Source organism: Herpailurus yagouaroundi, unplaced genomic scaffold (assembly GCF_014898765.1).
Source record: "Herpailurus yagouaroundi ecotype Mexico unplaced genomic scaffold, PumYag 77, whole genome shotgun sequence".
Taxonomy (NCBI): domain Eukaryota; kingdom Metazoa; phylum Chordata; class Mammalia; order Carnivora; family Felidae; genus Herpailurus; species Herpailurus yagouaroundi.
Genome location: NW_024412388.1, coordinates 362,523 through 380,051, shown reverse-complemented (window position 1 = coordinate 380,051; position 17,529 = coordinate 362,523). Strand labels below are relative to the sequence as shown.

At 57.6% G+C, this 17,529-nt stretch overlaps 1 protein-coding gene across 4 annotated transcripts; it reads left to right on the top strand.

Annotated features, from left to right (window-relative positions):
• The first annotated feature begins 174 nt into the window (after nucleotides 1-174).
• Nucleotides 175-15,810, top strand: UBE2J2 (ubiquitin conjugating enzyme E2 J2). Of its 4 annotated transcripts, none has more exons than XM_040458037.1 (7): nucleotides 175-360; nucleotides 5,119-5,249; nucleotides 7,580-7,620; nucleotides 12,893-12,995; nucleotides 13,081-13,219; nucleotides 13,567-13,647; nucleotides 14,209-15,810. In XM_040458037.1, exons 2-7 carry the CDS (start codon nucleotides 5,119-5,121, stop codon nucleotides 14,491-14,493), a joined length of 780 nt encoding a protein of 259 aa, XP_040313971.1. In that variant the 5' UTR covers nucleotides 175-360; the 3' UTR covers nucleotides 14,494-15,810. The 4 variants fall into 4 exon arrangements, with proteins under 4 accessions (XP_040313971.1, XP_040313990.1, XP_040313980.1 ...); XM_040458056.1 differs by lacking the exon at nucleotides 175-360 and adding an exon at nucleotides 413-518; XM_040458046.1 differs by lacking the exon at nucleotides 175-360 and adding an exon at nucleotides 526-672.
• Nucleotides 15,811-17,529: the final 1,719 nt, after the last annotated feature.

Below are 17,529 nucleotides of genomic sequence, written 5' to 3'. Positions count from 1 at the left end.
CCTAAGGAGCTGCCCGCTAGTGCGCACGCGCCGACGCTCTCTCCCTGGCGGGGCGCGAGGCGGCAGCGAGACGCAGGCGACGTCCGCCCGGCTGGCTAGAGCGGCCACCCCGGGGCACGGCGCACCGGAATCGGAAGTGGGGGTGAGCACAGTTCCCCCGCCCGCCCCGTGAACGGCCATCTTGCAAGCTTAGGCGGCGGCGGTGGCGGTGGCGGTGGCGGAGGCGCTGCAGCGGTGCGGTGGGCTCGCTCCCGGCGCGGTGAGGCTCTCCGGCGCGGGCCACGCTCTTCCTTCCCTGCTCCGGTCTCGACCACGGCGAGCCTGAGCGCGGCGGCGGCCCACGCGCGGCGACGGGGAGAGGTGAGCGAGCGGCGCGGGCCTCAACCGGGGCTTCGGCCGCGCGTCCGCCCCGCTGGAACCGGCCCGCGCGGAGGGTACGGGGCCGCCGCGAGGCTTGTCGCCGTTCGATCTGCCGCTCGAGGGGCCCGGGCCTGGAGCTTCCGTGCGCGGAACCTGAGGTCGGTTACGGCGGGGCGCCCGGGGCTCCGGGCCGGGGTGGTCCTGCGGCCAGCTTGGGGATTTGGTTGGCCTCACGGCTGGGGCTCCCACGGAAGGCCCTCCTGTTAGTGGCACGCTTGCGGGCACCTCCAGGACTAGCCGGCACAGATCTTGGTTTGTAAATGTATTCTGGGAATTGGTGTTGGGGTGGCTGCCATCGAGCCCGCCGCTTCACCCGTAATCAGTACCCAAACTGTTTCGTAAATTCCAGCAGGAATGAGTGTCCTTAGGGTTATGCCTCTTGGGGTAGTAGCTGAGAGAAAATTCAGGCCGTAAGACTGGGAAGCTCCAGTCGGCTGGCTCCACCGTGGGCCTTGCCGACTAGCGCTCACGTTGGGCACTGGGCCAGTTCCTCGTCTGTGCCGGCCCACTTTCCACCTCTGCCGGTTACCTGCACCCTCTCAGCTTCAAGAGACGTGAACTTGTAGCTCCTTTTTCACTGGATGCCACCTAGCTGGTCTGTATTTAATTCAAGTCCAGTTCCCAGCCACTTTCTGGGCCCAGGCATGGAACAGCCAAAGAGGGGTAAAGCCTGGTGGGAGTAGAGCTACTAAGTGCGTGAGAACACAGCGCAGCGATGGGCCAGGTGGGTACTGTGTTTGTTCCAGGTCAGTGAGACTTGGTGTAATCTGGCTTTAGTAGAAAGGAGCATCATTGGAACACTTGCTGTGTAGACTTCGGGCATGGTGCCTCGGGCTTGCGGTCAGCAGTCTGCTGTTTTCTGAAGTGTTGACCTGTGTGGCAGGTGCCTGAGTGGTAGTGGGACTGTCTCCACCGGCCCTGGGCCCCTATCCAGCCTGTGAAGCAATCCTGGTGGAGAAAGGAGAGACTTCCGTGAAAGGCTCGGGCTTGGGAGTGTCACGTGCCCATCTGGTCGGTCAGGCCAAGGTCTCATGCCACTTTGTCACCTGAATTACGCTTACTCAGAGTGGGAGAGAGGTGCGGAGAAGAGAGGAGCCGGGTGTTCGGGTGCTGGGCAGATGACAGGTGTGTCCGTGTGAGGCTGGCGGGACTTGCGGCCTGCCGGGCGTTGGTTCAGGCAGCGCTCCCTTACCTCCCGTGTGCTGACACTTCACTCCTGACATTTGTTTTCATGCTGCACCCTTTTTCTTCCAGCATAACGCTTTTCGTGTTCCCCATCTGTGGGGATTTGCAGGGAACCTGAGACCTGCTTCACGGGTCTGTGCAGGTGCCGTAGACCAGAGGGACCCCTGAGGGCTCTGAGTGGGGCGAAGGAGGGGTCCTCAGGGAACTTTTTCTTTGTCCTGAACTGAGTAGTTGAATCATAAATGAGACTTTAAAGAATATGCTTTTGAGGGGCATCTGGGTGGTTAAGCGCCCGACTTTGGCTCAGGTCATGATCTTTCAGTTTGTGGGTTCAAGCCCCGCATCGGGCTCTGCGCTGACAGTGTGGGGCCTGCTGGGGATTCTCTCTCTCTCTCTCTCTCTCTCTCTCTCCACCTCTCTCTGCCCCTCCTGCACTTGTGCTTTTTCTTTCTCTCAACAATAAATAAACTTAAAAAAAAGTTGATACCTTTGAGAGCAAGAATGAGCGAAAAGTTTGTGACTGACCAGGCAGGATCTATTTATTTTGTGTGTCTGTCCTGTAAGCTTCATTAAGCACCCAGCCTTGCCACATAATTACGCACAAACACGATGGTATTTGAATTGCCCAGGGAATTTTTTTGCGTATTACACAGAGTGTTAATTTTAGGGTGAACATTTAAAAAAATTTTTTAATGTTTATTCATTTTTGAGAGACAGAGACAGAGCATGAGCGGGGAAGGGGCAGAGAGAGGGAGACACAGAATCGGAAACAGGCTCCAGGCTCTGAGCTGTCAGCACAGAGCCCGACACGGGGCTCGAACTCCCAAACTGCGAGATCCTGACCTGAGTGGAAGTCGGACGCTCAACCGGCTGAGCCATAGGGTGAACATGTAAAAGACACCCGACAAGTCCGGTGTGGCGGTTCTGCTTCCGGTGAGGTGAGCCACCTGGCCCCTTTGGCTTGGCCAGGAGCTTGGGGGCAGTGCTGCGAGGGAGAGCACTCCCTTCCCAGGCCGTCTGCAGCCTGCTCCTGCTCCTGCCCCTGCTGGCGCCTGGAGGCCACCTGTGTGGTGTGGCGCTGGGTCGCAGGGAGGCCTGTGGGGGCATTTGACTAGGGAAATGGGGGAGGCTCTTGAGGGACTTAGCTTTTGAGCTAGGCCAGGAAGGGCACAGGTGGGTTTTCTGCCAGTAGAGACCAGGCTGAGAGACAGCCGTAGGGTTAGGGTGAGGAGGGGGTTGGGAGTCAGACACTAGGAGGGCTCGTTGGGCTTCTTTGTGGGGGGCTTGGCAGGAAGGGGGAGGTGTTGTAGTTTGTCTGTTTGGCTGTGGGGAGATCTTGAAATGCTATGATCAGAACTGTGGGTGGAGAAAGCTAATCTGATTTAAGTGTACGGGGTGGACTGGAAAGGGGAGAATGGAAGCTGGGGGCCAGTGGCGAGTCTGGTGGTGCTTGATGGGAGAGGTAGGAGGACCCTGCATTAGGGTGAGTGGAGTGGGAACAGGAGGAAAGGGTGGGCAATGACGTGTGCAGGAGGACCACTCTGCAGGCCCTGGGGTGTGGGAAGCACACCAAGCCCCGGCTGTAGTGCAGTGGGTTTAGTGCTCTGAGGGGAATCGAGCCAGCAAAGGGGCAGGAGTCCAGAGACCTCTGACCTGACGGATCAGAAGGAGCTGTGGCTGTTGCCAGGGAAATGAGCAAGCAAAGGCCCCGAGGTGGAGATGATGGGGGGCGGAGAGTGACTTCAGGTTTGTGCAGGCTGGAGGTCAGGGTCGAGATCCTGGCCGCTGATGTCCAGTGTGCTGGCAAGATGGCCTGAGATGGCTGAGTGGCAGCGTCAGTGGCGTGGAGGAGAGCAGGACAGGCATGGCTTCGATCTGCCACCACTCTAGCCTGGAAGCTGCTGTCCCTTCCCATTCCTGCATACCCCCATGTGTCCTCTGTCTCTATCATATTTTAGACTGGCAGCTTTCACACTTTATTTTTAGCAGCAGAACTTTTTTGCCTTGCTGTCTTAGGGGAAAGTTCTGCGTTCAGAGCACATCAGGCTGAGCTGCTCCAATGCCTGTGAGGGTGGGGAGCTCTGTCTTCTCTCTCACCATCACTCCCCTCTGCCTCCTAGCATCACTGAGGTGTCCCAGGCTCCACCCCCCCACCCCCTGAGCCAGGCCGTGTCTTCTCTTGAATGATGGCTGCGACCTCACTCCTGGTCCTCAGCCTTCAGTGCTGTCCGGTCCCTCCCGTGCCATCTCATCTGTCTCATGCTGTCCCCTTCAAGCTCTGCTAACCTGTCCCAAGTGATCCAACAGAAAATCTGGTCTCTCTTAAGACTTGGACCTAAAAACTTTCTGCAGTGCTGTTGGCTGCGTGGCCTTGCCTCCCTGGTCAGCCTTGTCAGCCACCATTGACTGTGCTGTGGCTCCTTACACAGTGGCCCAGTGCCCTTCCCTGGACCCGTGATGCTGTCTGAAGCCTCTACCCGTGTCCTTAGCTCTGATCAGGAGGGTGCTCCTTTTGCCTCTTCCCAGTGTGAATGTCAGACTTTCAGGGCCCCCCATCTTTCTCCAGTCTCCCCTGTTCCTCCCATCCATTTTGTTTTTTAGTTACTTTTATTTATTTATTTATTTATTTATTTATTTATTTATTTATTTTTTTAATTTAAAAAAAAATTTTTTTTTTCAACGTTTATTTATTTTTGGGACAGAGAGAGACAGAGCATGAACGGGGGAGGGGCAGAGAGAGAGAGGGAGACACAGAATCGGAAACAGGCTCCAGGCTCTGAGCCATCAGCCCAGAGCCTGACGCGGGGCTCGAACCCACGGACCGCGAGATCGTGACCTGGCTGAAGTCGGACACTTAACCGACTGCGCCACCCAGGCGCCCCAAGTTACTTTTTTTTAAAGTAATTTTGTGAGACAGCACTCATGCAGGTGGGGGAGGGGCACACAGAGAGAGAGAATCCTAAGTGGGGCTCACACTGTGGGGTCATGGCCTGAGACGAATCAAGGGTCAGATGCTTAACCGACTGAGCCACCCAGGTCCCCCGTCCTCCCATCGACTTTTGAGCAGTAGTAGATATGTTGGAAAATGTTTAACAACAGGCTTTTGTTGGGGGCTGGTTTGGGATGCATCCTGATTTCTGTGGTGTAAACATTTCATTAGCACAGAGCGCAGGAGCACCAGGCCATGCTGGCCTCAGCACACAGGTCCTTAGGACCCTTTAAATTCGAGGTCTTTCTCCCGGGTAGGTTCTTTGAGGACGGAAGCGGGGCTTTGGTTTTGTTTCATTTTTTTATCTTTGACCTGGTGTTACATAAACGAAGGTTGTGGGGGGCAGACCCCCAAGGAGACTCGTCGAGTCCTGCTGGTGTGGGGGTGGGCGGCAAGTCAGGACAGCCCGCAGGCCTGGCTTCTGGGTGGCTGGGCTTAACCTCGTGGGACTGTTGAAGCGGTCTGTGGCTGAGGAGGCAGGGCGTGTCTGTCGTTCTTTGGAAACAGACGTTTGCTTTCCCTAGATGAGCAGCAGCAGCAATAAAAGAGCTCCGACGACAGCGACCCAGAGGCTGAAACAGGACTATCTTCGCATTAAGAAGGATCCGGTGCCTTACATCTGTGCTGAGCCCCTCCCTTCCAATATCCTTGAATGGTAAGGCTCCACGTGACCATTCACCCCACGCCGACTGTCACCTGGGTTCTCTGCTCACTTGATGGGGAGGCCCTGGTGCTCCTGTCCTGTCGTGGCGTTGGGAAGGGTGCATCTGTCTGTACCGCTTTCAGACGCGGACAGGCTGAGGCCTACGGATGAGGCCTGGTTGTCTTCCTGATGGGCGGCGGCTGGGGCCACTATGGGGTCTTCCTTGACCTCTGTCCCCTGGGTCTGGAGAGAGCACGCTGGGGAGCACCTCTCAGGTGGGTCTGTGGGATCCATAGGGGAGGCTTCGGGGCACGTCATAGGTCTCACGGCTGTTGGTGGAGAAGTTGCATTTCTAGACTCTCCTTTTGCTCTTTGCATCTTGGTGCTGTAGAGTGGCCTGTCCTGTCTTAGAGAGTTTGTGACAGAGGGTCAGGGGCCCTGATGCTTGGGTTCCTGGCGCTGGCTGGGGCAAGTGCTTGGTAGCCCTGGCCGACGTAACAGGCTCTGAGCCTCACGCACACTTGCTATATAGTGACTTTCAGGCTGTGCTCAGGTGTGGCCTTAGGAGGTTACGTGCTTCTACGGAAATGCTGCCCTTACCAGATTTATCGGTTCTGTGGGAAGTAAAGTGTAGGGTTGAGATAGTAAGCATTTTCTGTGTGAAGGGTATTTTGTCCAGAGAAAAGGAATTTAACTGAGTTAAAAGCTGTTTTTTAGATTGGACAGGTGTTTGGACAGATGTTCACGGGTTCTGGGTCTACCTTCCTCAGCTTGGGGAGGAGGGGCTGCTCTGGCAGGTGAGGGAGGGTTTTCAGGGTGAAAAGGGCCGCGCGAGACTGAGGCTTTGGGGTTATAACAGAGCTTCCCCGGCCCCCTGAATTGGCAGATGGAGGGACAGCTCCCACAGCAGTCGCAGGGTCGTCCTCGTTGTTTGGGGAGCCTCTCTGCCTGTGAGTTCAGATCTCCAGGTTGAGTCATTCACAAGGAGGATCGATCGCTGAGATTTGTTTCCATGGAAAACCAGCAAAATTAGCAAAGGGACAGACAGTGCGCTGGAGTCGGAGTCCATAGGAGACCGACACGAGCCCCCCCAGCCCTGCTGTGACCACACACATGAGGTGCTGTCCCCCAGGGAAGCCTATCAGAGACCCAGGACGCAAGATTGCCAGTTGGAGCAGGTCATGTGCCTCTGCCCGGCACCTCCCAGTGTTCCAGACCCCCAGCAGGGAGGCTGCCTTCCTTCTAGCACGATCCATGTTGTATCGTTGGCATAAACAGTTTATGTTGCATCAGGGTGGTGAGCCCCTCTCCCCATTCTGGAATCCAGTTCCCAGACTGGCTGGGGACAGTCGTGTCCGGCCTGCTGGCTGGGCTCTATCACCTGCTGGGGGTGTCCCCCGAGTGCCGTGCTGCTTGGCCACTCAGGCCGCTGGGCTCTCTGCTCTTGCTCGCTGCCCCTACCCAGTGTTCCCAAACTGGACCCCGGAATTGGGAGCAGTGACAAATTAAGGCCACGTTCCTGGGTGTGTCACGTGCTTAAGGTCTGAGGCTTGTTCCTGGTCCACCAACACAGGATGGCAGTGTTTGTGGAGTAAAACATATCAGCTGGCATGTGTTTCATCCACGACGTTCAAGTGGCATTTGTGGGAAGAGGGGTTTCCGAAGGGATGCTTAGTGACGTGCTAACAGCTGTGTCTGATTGGCTCTGCGTTCTCTTTCGTGCTTTTCTCTTATATTTGAAAATGCTTAAGTCCACGCACCTCTTGACGTGCGGCCGAAGCTCCTTATTTGCACGGGAGAGTGGAATCTGTGAGTGCCGCCGCTCGTGGTCTGAAGCACGTGGGTCCACCTGGGCTTGGGCTCTGTGTGAGGACTTCAGTGACAGTTACAGGCTATCCCTGTTCTCCTGCGTGAGGCCAGCTGCTCTGAGGTCACACGTCTGCTTTTTCTAGAACATCAACACTGGGGGACACAGAGCCACCTCATGTCACCAGCCGTTCCCCGCTTGGCCTACTTCGTGATATTTGGGCACACTGAGAAGTGCAAGTTTCTAAGTACATCTCAAGAATGTGTGTGAAATTAGCATTTGAAAATTTGTTACTGGACTTTCATGGTTAGAGAGTGTTAGTTTCTTAGGTGTCGCAGGCACGAAAGTACTTTGTGGAGGACGTGAAAGACACAGTTCCTAAGACCCCGTTAGGAGTGCGTAGACCACAGCACAAGTTCCCCTGGGATGTTCGCACGTCTGGTTTCGGCTGGACCCCACACCCCGGCCGCGGAGGGACTCAGAACTCGGAGCGTTTGCCGTCCCTAAAGCCAGCTCATTTTCTTCTCTCCCTCAGGCACTATGTGGTCCGAGGCCCAGAGATGACTCCTTATGAAGGTAAGTCCGTCTCCAGTCTGAGCGAGGGGAACGAGAGACCTTTTTGTCTTCTGAACAGACCTCTCCTGTCAAGCACTCGGTGTCTGTGACTCACGCTCTAGTCTGCATGTCCGTTAGTAACGTTGCACTTGCTTGGAGTCTATCCTCGTTGCTTCAGATCCTAAAGCGGTTTAGTCTTCGGGGGCTTTCTGTGAGTCTCGGAGGCTACCCAGCCTCTGCCGTGCGTGGGGCCAGAGCCGGAAGACAGACCTGGTAAGCCGTGCAGTGCAGCCATTTTCTCCTGCTGCGTTCAGACCCGCACGAATGTTGTCGGGAAAGAAAGCCGTGGTTGTCGAGCGCTCACTCTGCCGAGCCCTCTGAGCCACGGGGTAGCCCCTTCGTGTGGATGGGGCCCCGAGGCTCACGGGGAGGGTGCAGGGTCTGCCCTGGCACAGCCGGGCACCTCTGCTCTCCTTGTGCTGCCGGGGCTGACCCGGTGATGCTGCCCAGTGTCCTCTGGTGTCATTTACAAAGTAGACCTGGGATTTTTCAGTCAGCGGGTCGGGGGCCTACAGGGAGCCTGGCACCAGCCTCAGGGTTCAGGCCAGGTCGGGGGATGAGCCGTGGTGGGGCAAGCCCAGGGCAGAGCTGTGGCCGGGCTGTACCTTCGGCTCTCCAGCCACTGGGCCCTCACTTTGAGTGGCATCTGCCTCCACGTGGGGCTTTTGCGTAAGATTTCACTGGAAAAGAGACCGGCTGCTGGAGAAGCACATTCGAGACCCACTGCTCTGGACCATGAGGGGAAAGCTGTGGGTGGGGGTGGGTGGTTAAGAGTGGAACTGGCCTGGCTCTCTTGAAGGTGGTTTGGCACGTGTGTCACCAGCCTTAGGAGGACTCTCCTTTGACACAGGAGTCTCTGTTCTGGGAAGACGTGTCCTGGGGAAACAGGTGCAGAAGCCTTTCTGTAGGGTGGGTGTGTTAATAGTGTCACACTGGGGGCCGCCCGAGTGTCCGGCAGCGGGGTGTGGGCTTGATGGGCTTGTGGTGGGGTTCCTAGAAAAGCAGCAGCAGATGGGCTTCAGGGCAGCCTGGACAGGTCATAATTAAAATGCCTGTTAAGGAGGCGCCTGGGTGGCTCAGTCGGTTAAGTGTCCGACTTCGGCTCAGGTCATGATCTCACGGTCCATGAGTTTGAGCCCCATGTCGGGCTCTGTGCTGACAATTCAGAGCCTGGAGCTGCTTCGGATTCTGTGTCTCCCTCTCTCTCTGCCCTTCCCCTGCTTGCTCTATCTCTCTCTCAAAATAAATAAACATTAAAAATTAAAAAAAAAAAAAAAAAAAAAAGAGGGGCGCCTGGGTGGGTCAGTCGGTTGAGCGTACGACTTCGGCTCCGGTCATGATCTCGTGGTTTGTGAGTTCGAGCCCCGCGTCGGGCTCTGTGCTGACAACTCAGAGCCTGGAGCTGCTTCGGATTCTGTGTCTCCCTCTCTCTCTGCCTGTCCCCCGCTTGCCCTCTGTCTCTCTCTCTCTCAAAAAGAATAAACATTAAAAAAAAAAATACTTGTTAAATACATGTGTGTTTCTAACAAACTAGGAATGAGCATTTTTTTCTCACAAGTGGGATTTTAAGGTTTTTTTTTTTTAATAGTTTTAATATTTTTCCAATAAATTGTGAACATTTAGTAATTTTGTAACCAGGCCTGTTGCTGCTGGAAGTGAACCTGGACAGGGGCGGAGGTGGCGGGGGGGGGGGGGGGGGGGAAGGGCAGGCCCTGAGTGGAGGCTGCAGGGCTTGGGACCGCAGGAGACCACCCCCCCCCCCAACCCCCAGACCCAACCCTGTCACCAGGGCTTCTTTATGTGTGGTCCTGCCCTGTGTATCTCCCTGCTGGTCATGGCCTTCAGGCTGTCTCCTCAGAGACCAGCTTTTCCTGCTGTTCCTCCTTCCCCTTCTTTCTTCTTTCCCTCCCCCTCCTTAGCCTTCTCTCCCTCCACTGCCTGCCTCCCTCTTGCCCCTCAGCACCTGCTCCTGTCTCTTCCCCTGCTGCCCATCCTCTCTTGCGCTCAGGGCCGCACTCTGCACTCTGTAGCCCTGCCTTCTGCTGACCATTCTCCTCAGGGTCGATGAGGGGCCCCCTGAATTGTCAGTCCGAGGGATGGCTCTCCGGCCTCGGTGTCTGGGGTTCTGTGGACTTTGATGGTGTGGGCTCCTTCCTCCACACTTGCTCCTTCTCTGGCTTCTGGATGTTCCGACCCCTCCTTCTCAGTCTCTCATGGCTCTGCACCCTGGCCATGTCCGTTCGGCTCGGCATTGGTTGAGCACCGACCCTGTCCTTGCTCTGGGCTCTGCGCCCACGCTACTGCTGGCAGATTCCAGGCGCACCGATCCTGACGGTTCAGAAGTGGCTTCCCGCTGGTACAGGCGTTGCTGAGGATTCTCCCTGAATCGATCTGTGGATTTTACCCGATCCTGTCAAAGTCCTGGCACAGTTTTTTGTAGACGTACACAAATTTATTCTGAGATTTTTATTGTAAAACGTACACGGAAAGGCAGAGGACCCAGAGCAGTTGAAACAAGAACAGAGTGGGAGGAGTCAGTCTGCCTGGCTTTGAGATGCCTGAGCTTCGGTGAGCCGAGTGTGGAGGGAAATGCGGGTCAGTGGAACAGAGAACCCAGGAGCTGCGTGGCACCGCGGTGGCCCACGGATCTTTTGTTGTTGTTGCAACGGAGTTGCAGAAGCCGTTCAGTGGAGGAGGTGCTTGGTGCAACATCGTCCCTTCCCCGGGCACCGTCCTCCCTGGCCTCTCTCCGGGGCCACCGTGCTCTCTGGGGTTTCCGCCCCCAGGGCTCGGTCAGGGCTGTGCTCGTCGCTCGTCTGCCTGTGGACGCTTGGAATGAAGGATGTGGGAGCTGCTGGCATGGGGGTGCGTGCGCTTCTTCTCTGCACTCCCCAAGGGCTTGACCTCTGGGTGAGGCTCCGCCCTCCCACGTCCCCTGCTTTGCCTCCTTACCTCTCAGGATGAGCCTCCCCCACAGACCCTCCCGGAGTTCATCTCGTACGCTTGACGTTGCACGTCTGGCCGTGGGGGTTGCGTGCGTCTGCGGTCCGGCGTGCGTCTGCGGTCCGGCGCGCGCTGCCGGCCTTGCGGTCGCTTCCCCGGTTTGCGCGGCAGCCGTCTGCTCCCTGTGCGGTTGCCTCTCTGCGCGGCTCCTGCCGAGCGAGCCCTTCCCTCGGAGGGTAGTAGGCGTTGGCCGGCTTTCACCTGGCGTCTCTCGGGTGGACGCAGGAGGCGGGGCTGCCGGGTCAGTGTGGGTGTTGACGTTCACGGGCTCGCCGCGAGGTCGCATCCTCCTGCCCACCTGCCCTCCGCTGCGCTGCGGACGGAGCCGTTTCCTGAGCCGCCAGCTCCAAGCGCACGTCGGCCGAGCCTGCTTCCTCTTGAGAAAAGCACCTGTTGGTATCTCTTGCTTATTTGCCAGTTGGGCTTTTCTCAGCGATTTCGGCTGACTGTGCCTCGAGTGTCGTTCATAGTGCTAGTTTCTCGCTCGGGGGCCCGTCTGGCTGTTGAGTCGGCCTCACGGGGGACACTCGCTCACGTCATCCCTCCGGTCCTGGCAGAGCTTGGAGTGGGAGACGGCACTCACGTGAGGCGGCCGGGGCGCTACGACCCGTACGAGACGTGGGGAGGCCCGACCCGAGTGGCGTGAGAGCAGACGTGTGTGGTGCGTCCCGGTCCTTGAGGTGGGGCCCCACCCAGGGTGCTGGGGACGGCAGGGGGCCCGGGTGGAGGACAGGGCGGCATTCCTGAAGCCTCGCAGCGCAAGCACGCACGTGCACGCGCATCACTGGGTGTCCGGTCAAGTCACGTCCCGTGTCGCCTGCCTGCATTGGGCCCGGGGCTTTGCGTTTCCAGTAGGCTCCCAGGTGCAGCCCCGAGAGAAGGGTGTGAGGTGAGGTAGCCCGTGGGACCGTGAGCCGAGTGGGCAGGGGCGAGAGCCTTGAGGCCCGCGAGGTCATCCCAAGTGAGCAGTTTGGATCGGTTTGGAGGCGTGGCCAACAGGGCTTGCTGGTGGAGGAGGTGTGAGGTGATGGCGGTGGGTGGGGGCAGGGAGGCAGCGGGGCCTCCCAGATTTTGGTGTGAGCGGCTAAGAGGGTGGAGTTGCTGTTCGAGGGAAATGGGTATTGTGTCTTGGACCTGTCCGGGCAGTGTCGCCCGGATGGTCGGCCCGTGGGTCAGCAGTGGTGGGAGGAGCCCCAGACGGCCAGGTGCAGGTGCCAGTTGGAGATATCCCGTGTCACGTGAGCCTGAGGACCCAGAAGTGTGAGGGGTCAGGGAGGGCACCAGAGGAGCCAGCGGCCAGTGCTCGGGGGGCGGTGGGACGGGAGTGGGGAGCCAAGGTGGGGTGGTGCCCAAAGAGGCAGGGGGCGTGGTTGTGAGGTACGGGGCGGGCTCTGCTGATCTCCGTGTCGGATTTGGGGGACCGCGGTGGGGGCAGGAACCTCGGCAGGGTGGACCTGGATGTAGCTCTCAAGGGGTTTTACATAAAGGAGGGTGAGCGGCTGGCAGGAGGGGGAGTGAGGTGGGGTCAGGTGTGTTGTTTTTTTTTTTTAAACATTCATTTGTGAGAGACAAAGACCCAGCACGAGTTGGGGAGAGGCAGGGACAGGGGGAGACGGAGAATCCCATGCAGGCTCCACATTGTCAGCACAGAGCCCGATGCAGGGCTCAGGCCCACGAACTGTGATATCGTGACCTGGGCCGGAGTCAGATGCTTAACCGGCTGAGCCACCCAGGCGCCCCTGGTTTTTGTTTTTCTGAGATGGGAGAATCACATGATGGCAGTTGGTTGCTGCAGGGTGTCATTCGGTGGAGAAGGAGAGACCAGGAGTGCAGGAGAGGGGTCTGGAATAGGGGTGACCTCAGCCGACCTGCTCAGGGGTGGGCGAGAGGACCCAGTGAGGAGCTGGGTACGGCTTTTCCTCTGAGGCTCTGTTCTCAGTGACAGGGGGCCCGGGAAGGGTGAGCAGGGTTGTGCATGTGGGGCAAGGGCCACTCTTGATTTGTGGTCATGAGCCCCCAGTGAGACTGCCAGCAAGATGCTCGTGTTCCGGGGGTGGTCAGCCGCTGGGCCCGGGATGAGGGGGGCGGCGCTGGCAGGGTGGGGGCAGAGTGGGAGACTGGAGGGTCGTGGCACCAGCCTGAGGGCTGGAGCGGAGCTTGGTGCCTGGGGCTGCCCCCACAGGGGGTGCACTGTAGACCGTGACAAGGCTCTTTCTCTGTTTTGCTATAGGTGGCTATTACCATGGAAAACTAGTTTTTCCCAGAGAATTTCCTTTTAAACCTCCTAGTATTTATATGATAACACCCAATGGAAGATTCAAGTGCAATACAAGGTAAGGCATTTCTGCCGTGCTTCTCAAGTGTGAATGTGGTCATGACGAGTGTGTGTGCTCTGTTGAGTGGGTCCCTGTCTTGCAGGCTGTGTCTTTCGATCACGGATTTCCACCCAGACACGTGGAACCCGGCCTGGTCCGTCTCCACCATCCTGACTGGGCTCCTTAGCTTCATGGTGGAGAAGGGCCCCACCCTGGGCAGTATAGAGACGTCGGACTTCACGGTGAGGGGTGGAGAGCACGGCTCGCACGTTGGGGGGCTCCCGCTCATGTCCTCGGCAGTGGGAAGAGCAGGCCGGGCTTCCCTCCAGGGACAGCACGGTGTCTGGTCCTTGTCGAGTGGTCTTTATTTTCTTATCGTCTAAGTGGGAACTAAGTTTCATGTCGTTAATTGATGATAGTGAAAGACGAATAAGCCTTGATGAGGCTGAATTAGTTTGTGGTGAACGGCAAGTTTATCGAGTGCTTTCAGCAACACGAAGACAACAGTTTTTGAGGATAAAATGCGTGTAGAATGTGAAAGAGTTGAAATTAATCTTCAGGCTGATACTTCCCTTCTGTTTCTTCCTAGAAAAGACAGCTGGCGGCACAAAGTTTAGTGTTTAATTTAAAAGACAAAGTCTTCTGTGAATTATTCCCTGAAGTCGTGGAGGTAAGGCACAGATGCTGGCGGTCCGTTTTGCGATGCCCTCGCCAGGAGCACTTCCAGACTTGATTCTTCCGGAGAGAGAACTGTGCTGCTGTGTGTCCCTTTGCTCTGCACACACACAGCACACAGGGCGCCTGTTCTCACACGCACCTGTAGGTGCTGACTGGCAGGTGCAGCCCTGCCCCCCTCCTCAGGGCGCAGGGCTCCTCGGGTGGGCTGCTGGGCTGTGGGGAAGGGCCTGCCAAGAGGGGCTGGCATGAACCCTCATCTTCGCTCTGGAGCAGGGTAGGCCGCACCCAGGTCGAGGCCACAGTGATTCTGTGTCGCTTGGACCTGCTCAGTCTAGGCCCTGAGCGGCGCAGGCTTGGTGTTTTTGACGAGTCCCTGGGTCCCCTCATCTGTTAAACAGAGTTAAGAGCGCCTCCCGCTTCTGAGGGTGAGTGTCGGGCCGGTGACCACTGGCCTCCCAGGCAGGATCTTTGTGGTGGATCTTAGGACCCTCCCTTGTCCTAAAGGAAGCAGTTTATTTCGACCAAGCCTTGTTCCTTTCTGTTTTTATCTTAGGAAATAAAACAAAAACAGAAAGCTCAAGACGAACTCAGTAGCCGACCCCAGGCTCTCCCCTTACCAGACGTGGTTCCAGACGGGGAAACACACCACGGTCAGAATGGGCTTCAGCTCCTCAACGGGCACGCGCCGGGGGCCGGGCCGCACCTCGCGGGCCTCCAGCAGGCCAACCGGCACCACGGACTCCTGGGCGGCGCCCTGGCGAACTTGTTTGTTATAGTTGGGTTTGCAGCCTTCGCCTACACGGTCAAGTACGTGCTGAGAAGCATAGCGCAGGAGTGAGCCCCGCGCCACAGCCGGCAGAGGTGGTCGAACCGAGGGCACCGCGCCCGAGCTCGCCATGGGCTGGCTGGACGTGCCGCCAGGCGCAGGGTGGACCTGCCTGACTTCTGGGGTTAGCTTTTTAAAAACCTTTAAAAGGAAAACAAAAACCAAAGCGTGTAATTTGGATTTAGAGGAGGTGCAAGATTCTCCGCTCCCTGTCCTTGCCCTGGGGTCTGTTGGGAACCATGGAGCTTGGGTGTCGAGGAGGGACCTCATGCTTTGGTTTTATAGCTTAATCTCCTGTATCGTCTTTCGGACCTGTTTTAGTAAACCTGTTTTTCATTTTACTAGATTTGGTCACTTAAAAATACAAAACTCGATTAGCAAATACTCTGCGTGCAATTCTTGGTCCAGTGGAGCCCTGGCTCACCAGGCAGGAGCAGTTCCCACAGCTGTGCCTGGCCAGGGGGCCCAGGGGCCTGGCCAGGGGGCCCCGGGGCTGGCCAAGGACGGCCACGGATGGGGGTCCAGGAGACGTGGGGGTTTGGCCTCAGCGTTTGAAACGTGTTTGCATTCTCTTGGAAAGAAACAATCCTTCCTAGGAAAGTGGGTTCTTGTTTTGCTGAAGTTGAAATTCCACATCCGCTTGATGTCTGACCACAAGGTGGCGTCCTTTGTTCAAAGAGCCACCCTATCCTCTGCGGTCCCGAAGGCTGCTTTCAGTTTACCCCCCCCCCCCTTTCCTCCACACCTATGCCAGGCTGGGCTCCCCACTGCCACCTCCAGGTTCCTGGCTACTGCAGGGGTGACCTTTGGTACCCACAGGACATTTCCTCTGACCCCAGCAGCCCCATGGAGTTCTGCACCTGACAGGCTCCCCTCACACTTGGCCCAGATCTTGGGTGTACCCTGAAGATAGGCTCCTGTGTTCCTTTTCACAGCTGCTCCCTGTCCGGTGTGGGCGCTTCCCCTAGAAGACCACACGCAACTGGGCATCAAGAGGAGGTGAAGGCTGCCCCGGGAGGACTGGCCTGAGTTGCGGGCGGGGCTGGTGGGGTTAAGCAGGCTCCCTGGGTCGCTGACGTCTTCCGTTAAGCGCCTGCTTGATCGTTTCCCTTGCACGTTATTTGGAAGCACTGTGTCTGTGAGTCATGGGCTGAGGTGCTGTGATTTCACTCCAGAGGCCAGAGGGGGCTTCAGGTGCAGCCACGCGCTTGTACATCTTCGACTTTGGGTTTTGATCAGTTTATTTAAAATTGCCCTATAATTTACCACTTGTGTGTATTTAACCCACTCGTGTGAAAAAAAATCTTTCATTATATCTTTGTTCCTAAATTTTGTGCCGTTTGAGTCTCTTGGCGGAAATGCAAGTCCGTCTCAGCCTGGTGCCAGGCTAGCCGCTGGCCCATGGGCAGGCCAGCGGTTGGGCCTGTGAGGGGTGGGGGGGCTGGAGCTGCCGCATCTGCAGCTCGGTGGTGCCCCAGGAATAACCGCGGGCCCTGGTGGCAATGCTGCTGGGCCTGGGTCCCTGCGTGGGCGGTGCTGGGCAGTGGCGAGGCTCTGCTGTGCTGGATGCTGGGCCTCGCCCTCTGTCCACACCTGGCTCAAGGGTGCGGCTGTGGAGGTGGGCATCTGATCAAACACTTAGTGTTTCCTGAGGTTTTTGAGGAGGTAGATGGCTTAGCAAACATTTTACTCGACGCGGGTTATTTCTTTGCTGTATGTGAAATCTAAACTATCAAAGACCCTTTGTCAGCAGTAGAGGTAGATCCGTGCAGTACAGAGCCTTCACCAAGGGTCCGAGGCGGTGTGCTGTCTGAAGTGACCCGAGATAAAAGATGCACTTGGGCTGGCTCAGTCGGAAGAACGTGCGACTCTTGATCTTGGGGTTGTGGGTTTGAGTCCCACGTTGGGTGTAGAGATTGCTTAAAATAAATAAAAATTAAGAAACAAAGATGAACTGGTCCTGTGGGGCTACACGTGTCGCTCCCTCTCGGAGGAATCGCTGGCCCCTCGTTCTTGTGTGGGGTCCCCGGTGGAGGGCAGTTGGACCCCCTTAGGCCACCCTTTGGACGTGTGCTTCCCCAGCTGGCCCGGCTGAACCCCTGAGTGTAAGCCGTGCTGTGAAGTCTCAGGATCCAGGGGGAGAAGCCCCCCAGAAAACTGGTCCTGTATGGACGCCGGTGGAACAGTCCCGGAGGTGTGCCCTGTGGTCCCAGAGAAGGGCATACCCAACATTTATTTCTCCCCCGAGAAACTTCCCAGGCAGCCGACAGGTCTGGGCTGAGGCTGGAGCGGCCCTCCCGGTGCCAAGGGCATGACTTCAGGCAGCCCGCTGTAGGGACGGCACCCAGCATCTGGGCTGTGGCTGTGTGGCAGCTGGCCTGAGCCTCCCCTGTGCAGGCAGTTGATGTCTGCGGCAGGGAGGCGTGGACGCTGGAGAGCAGGGTCCCTTTGGTGGTTCCCGGCAGCCCCCGTGCTCACTGGGGGCGCTGGGCCCTGGGAGGACCCGTGGGATGTGGGGGAGGGGGCACTGAAAGCAGAGAGCTGGTTCCCTGACACTGGACCGAAGTCTAAGGGGGCAGTGACCTTCCGCAGAGCATGACTTGGCCGAGACTGCTGGACCAGTGGGCCGAGGAAGTGGCTCCTGCTTCCTGCTTGTTCTCAAGGTGCCTGGGGATGGGAGCAGAGCTCATGGTTCAGGCATGGTTGGACCTGTCTGAGGCCCATTGCCATGTGGCTCCCCCATCCTGCTTCAGAGGCCCTCTGCTGTTGGCCTGCCTTTAGGAGGACCGTGCCGGAGGCTGGTGCAGCTGGCAGTGTCCACACGGCAGCCAGAGACGGCGCATTGCCGATGGCACTCCGGTGACGCACTTTTGAGCCTCGAAGGATCAAACTGTCAGGATGCAGTTGATGGGAGCACAGGTACCCAGCCTGCGAAGGGGGGTCTGGCAACTCAGGAGGAGTCTTCCTGGCTACCTTTCCTGACCCGGTGTTGGGTGCAGGGCACATCTGGGGTTCCACGGGGCAGGGCACAAGGGGATCTTCAGCAGT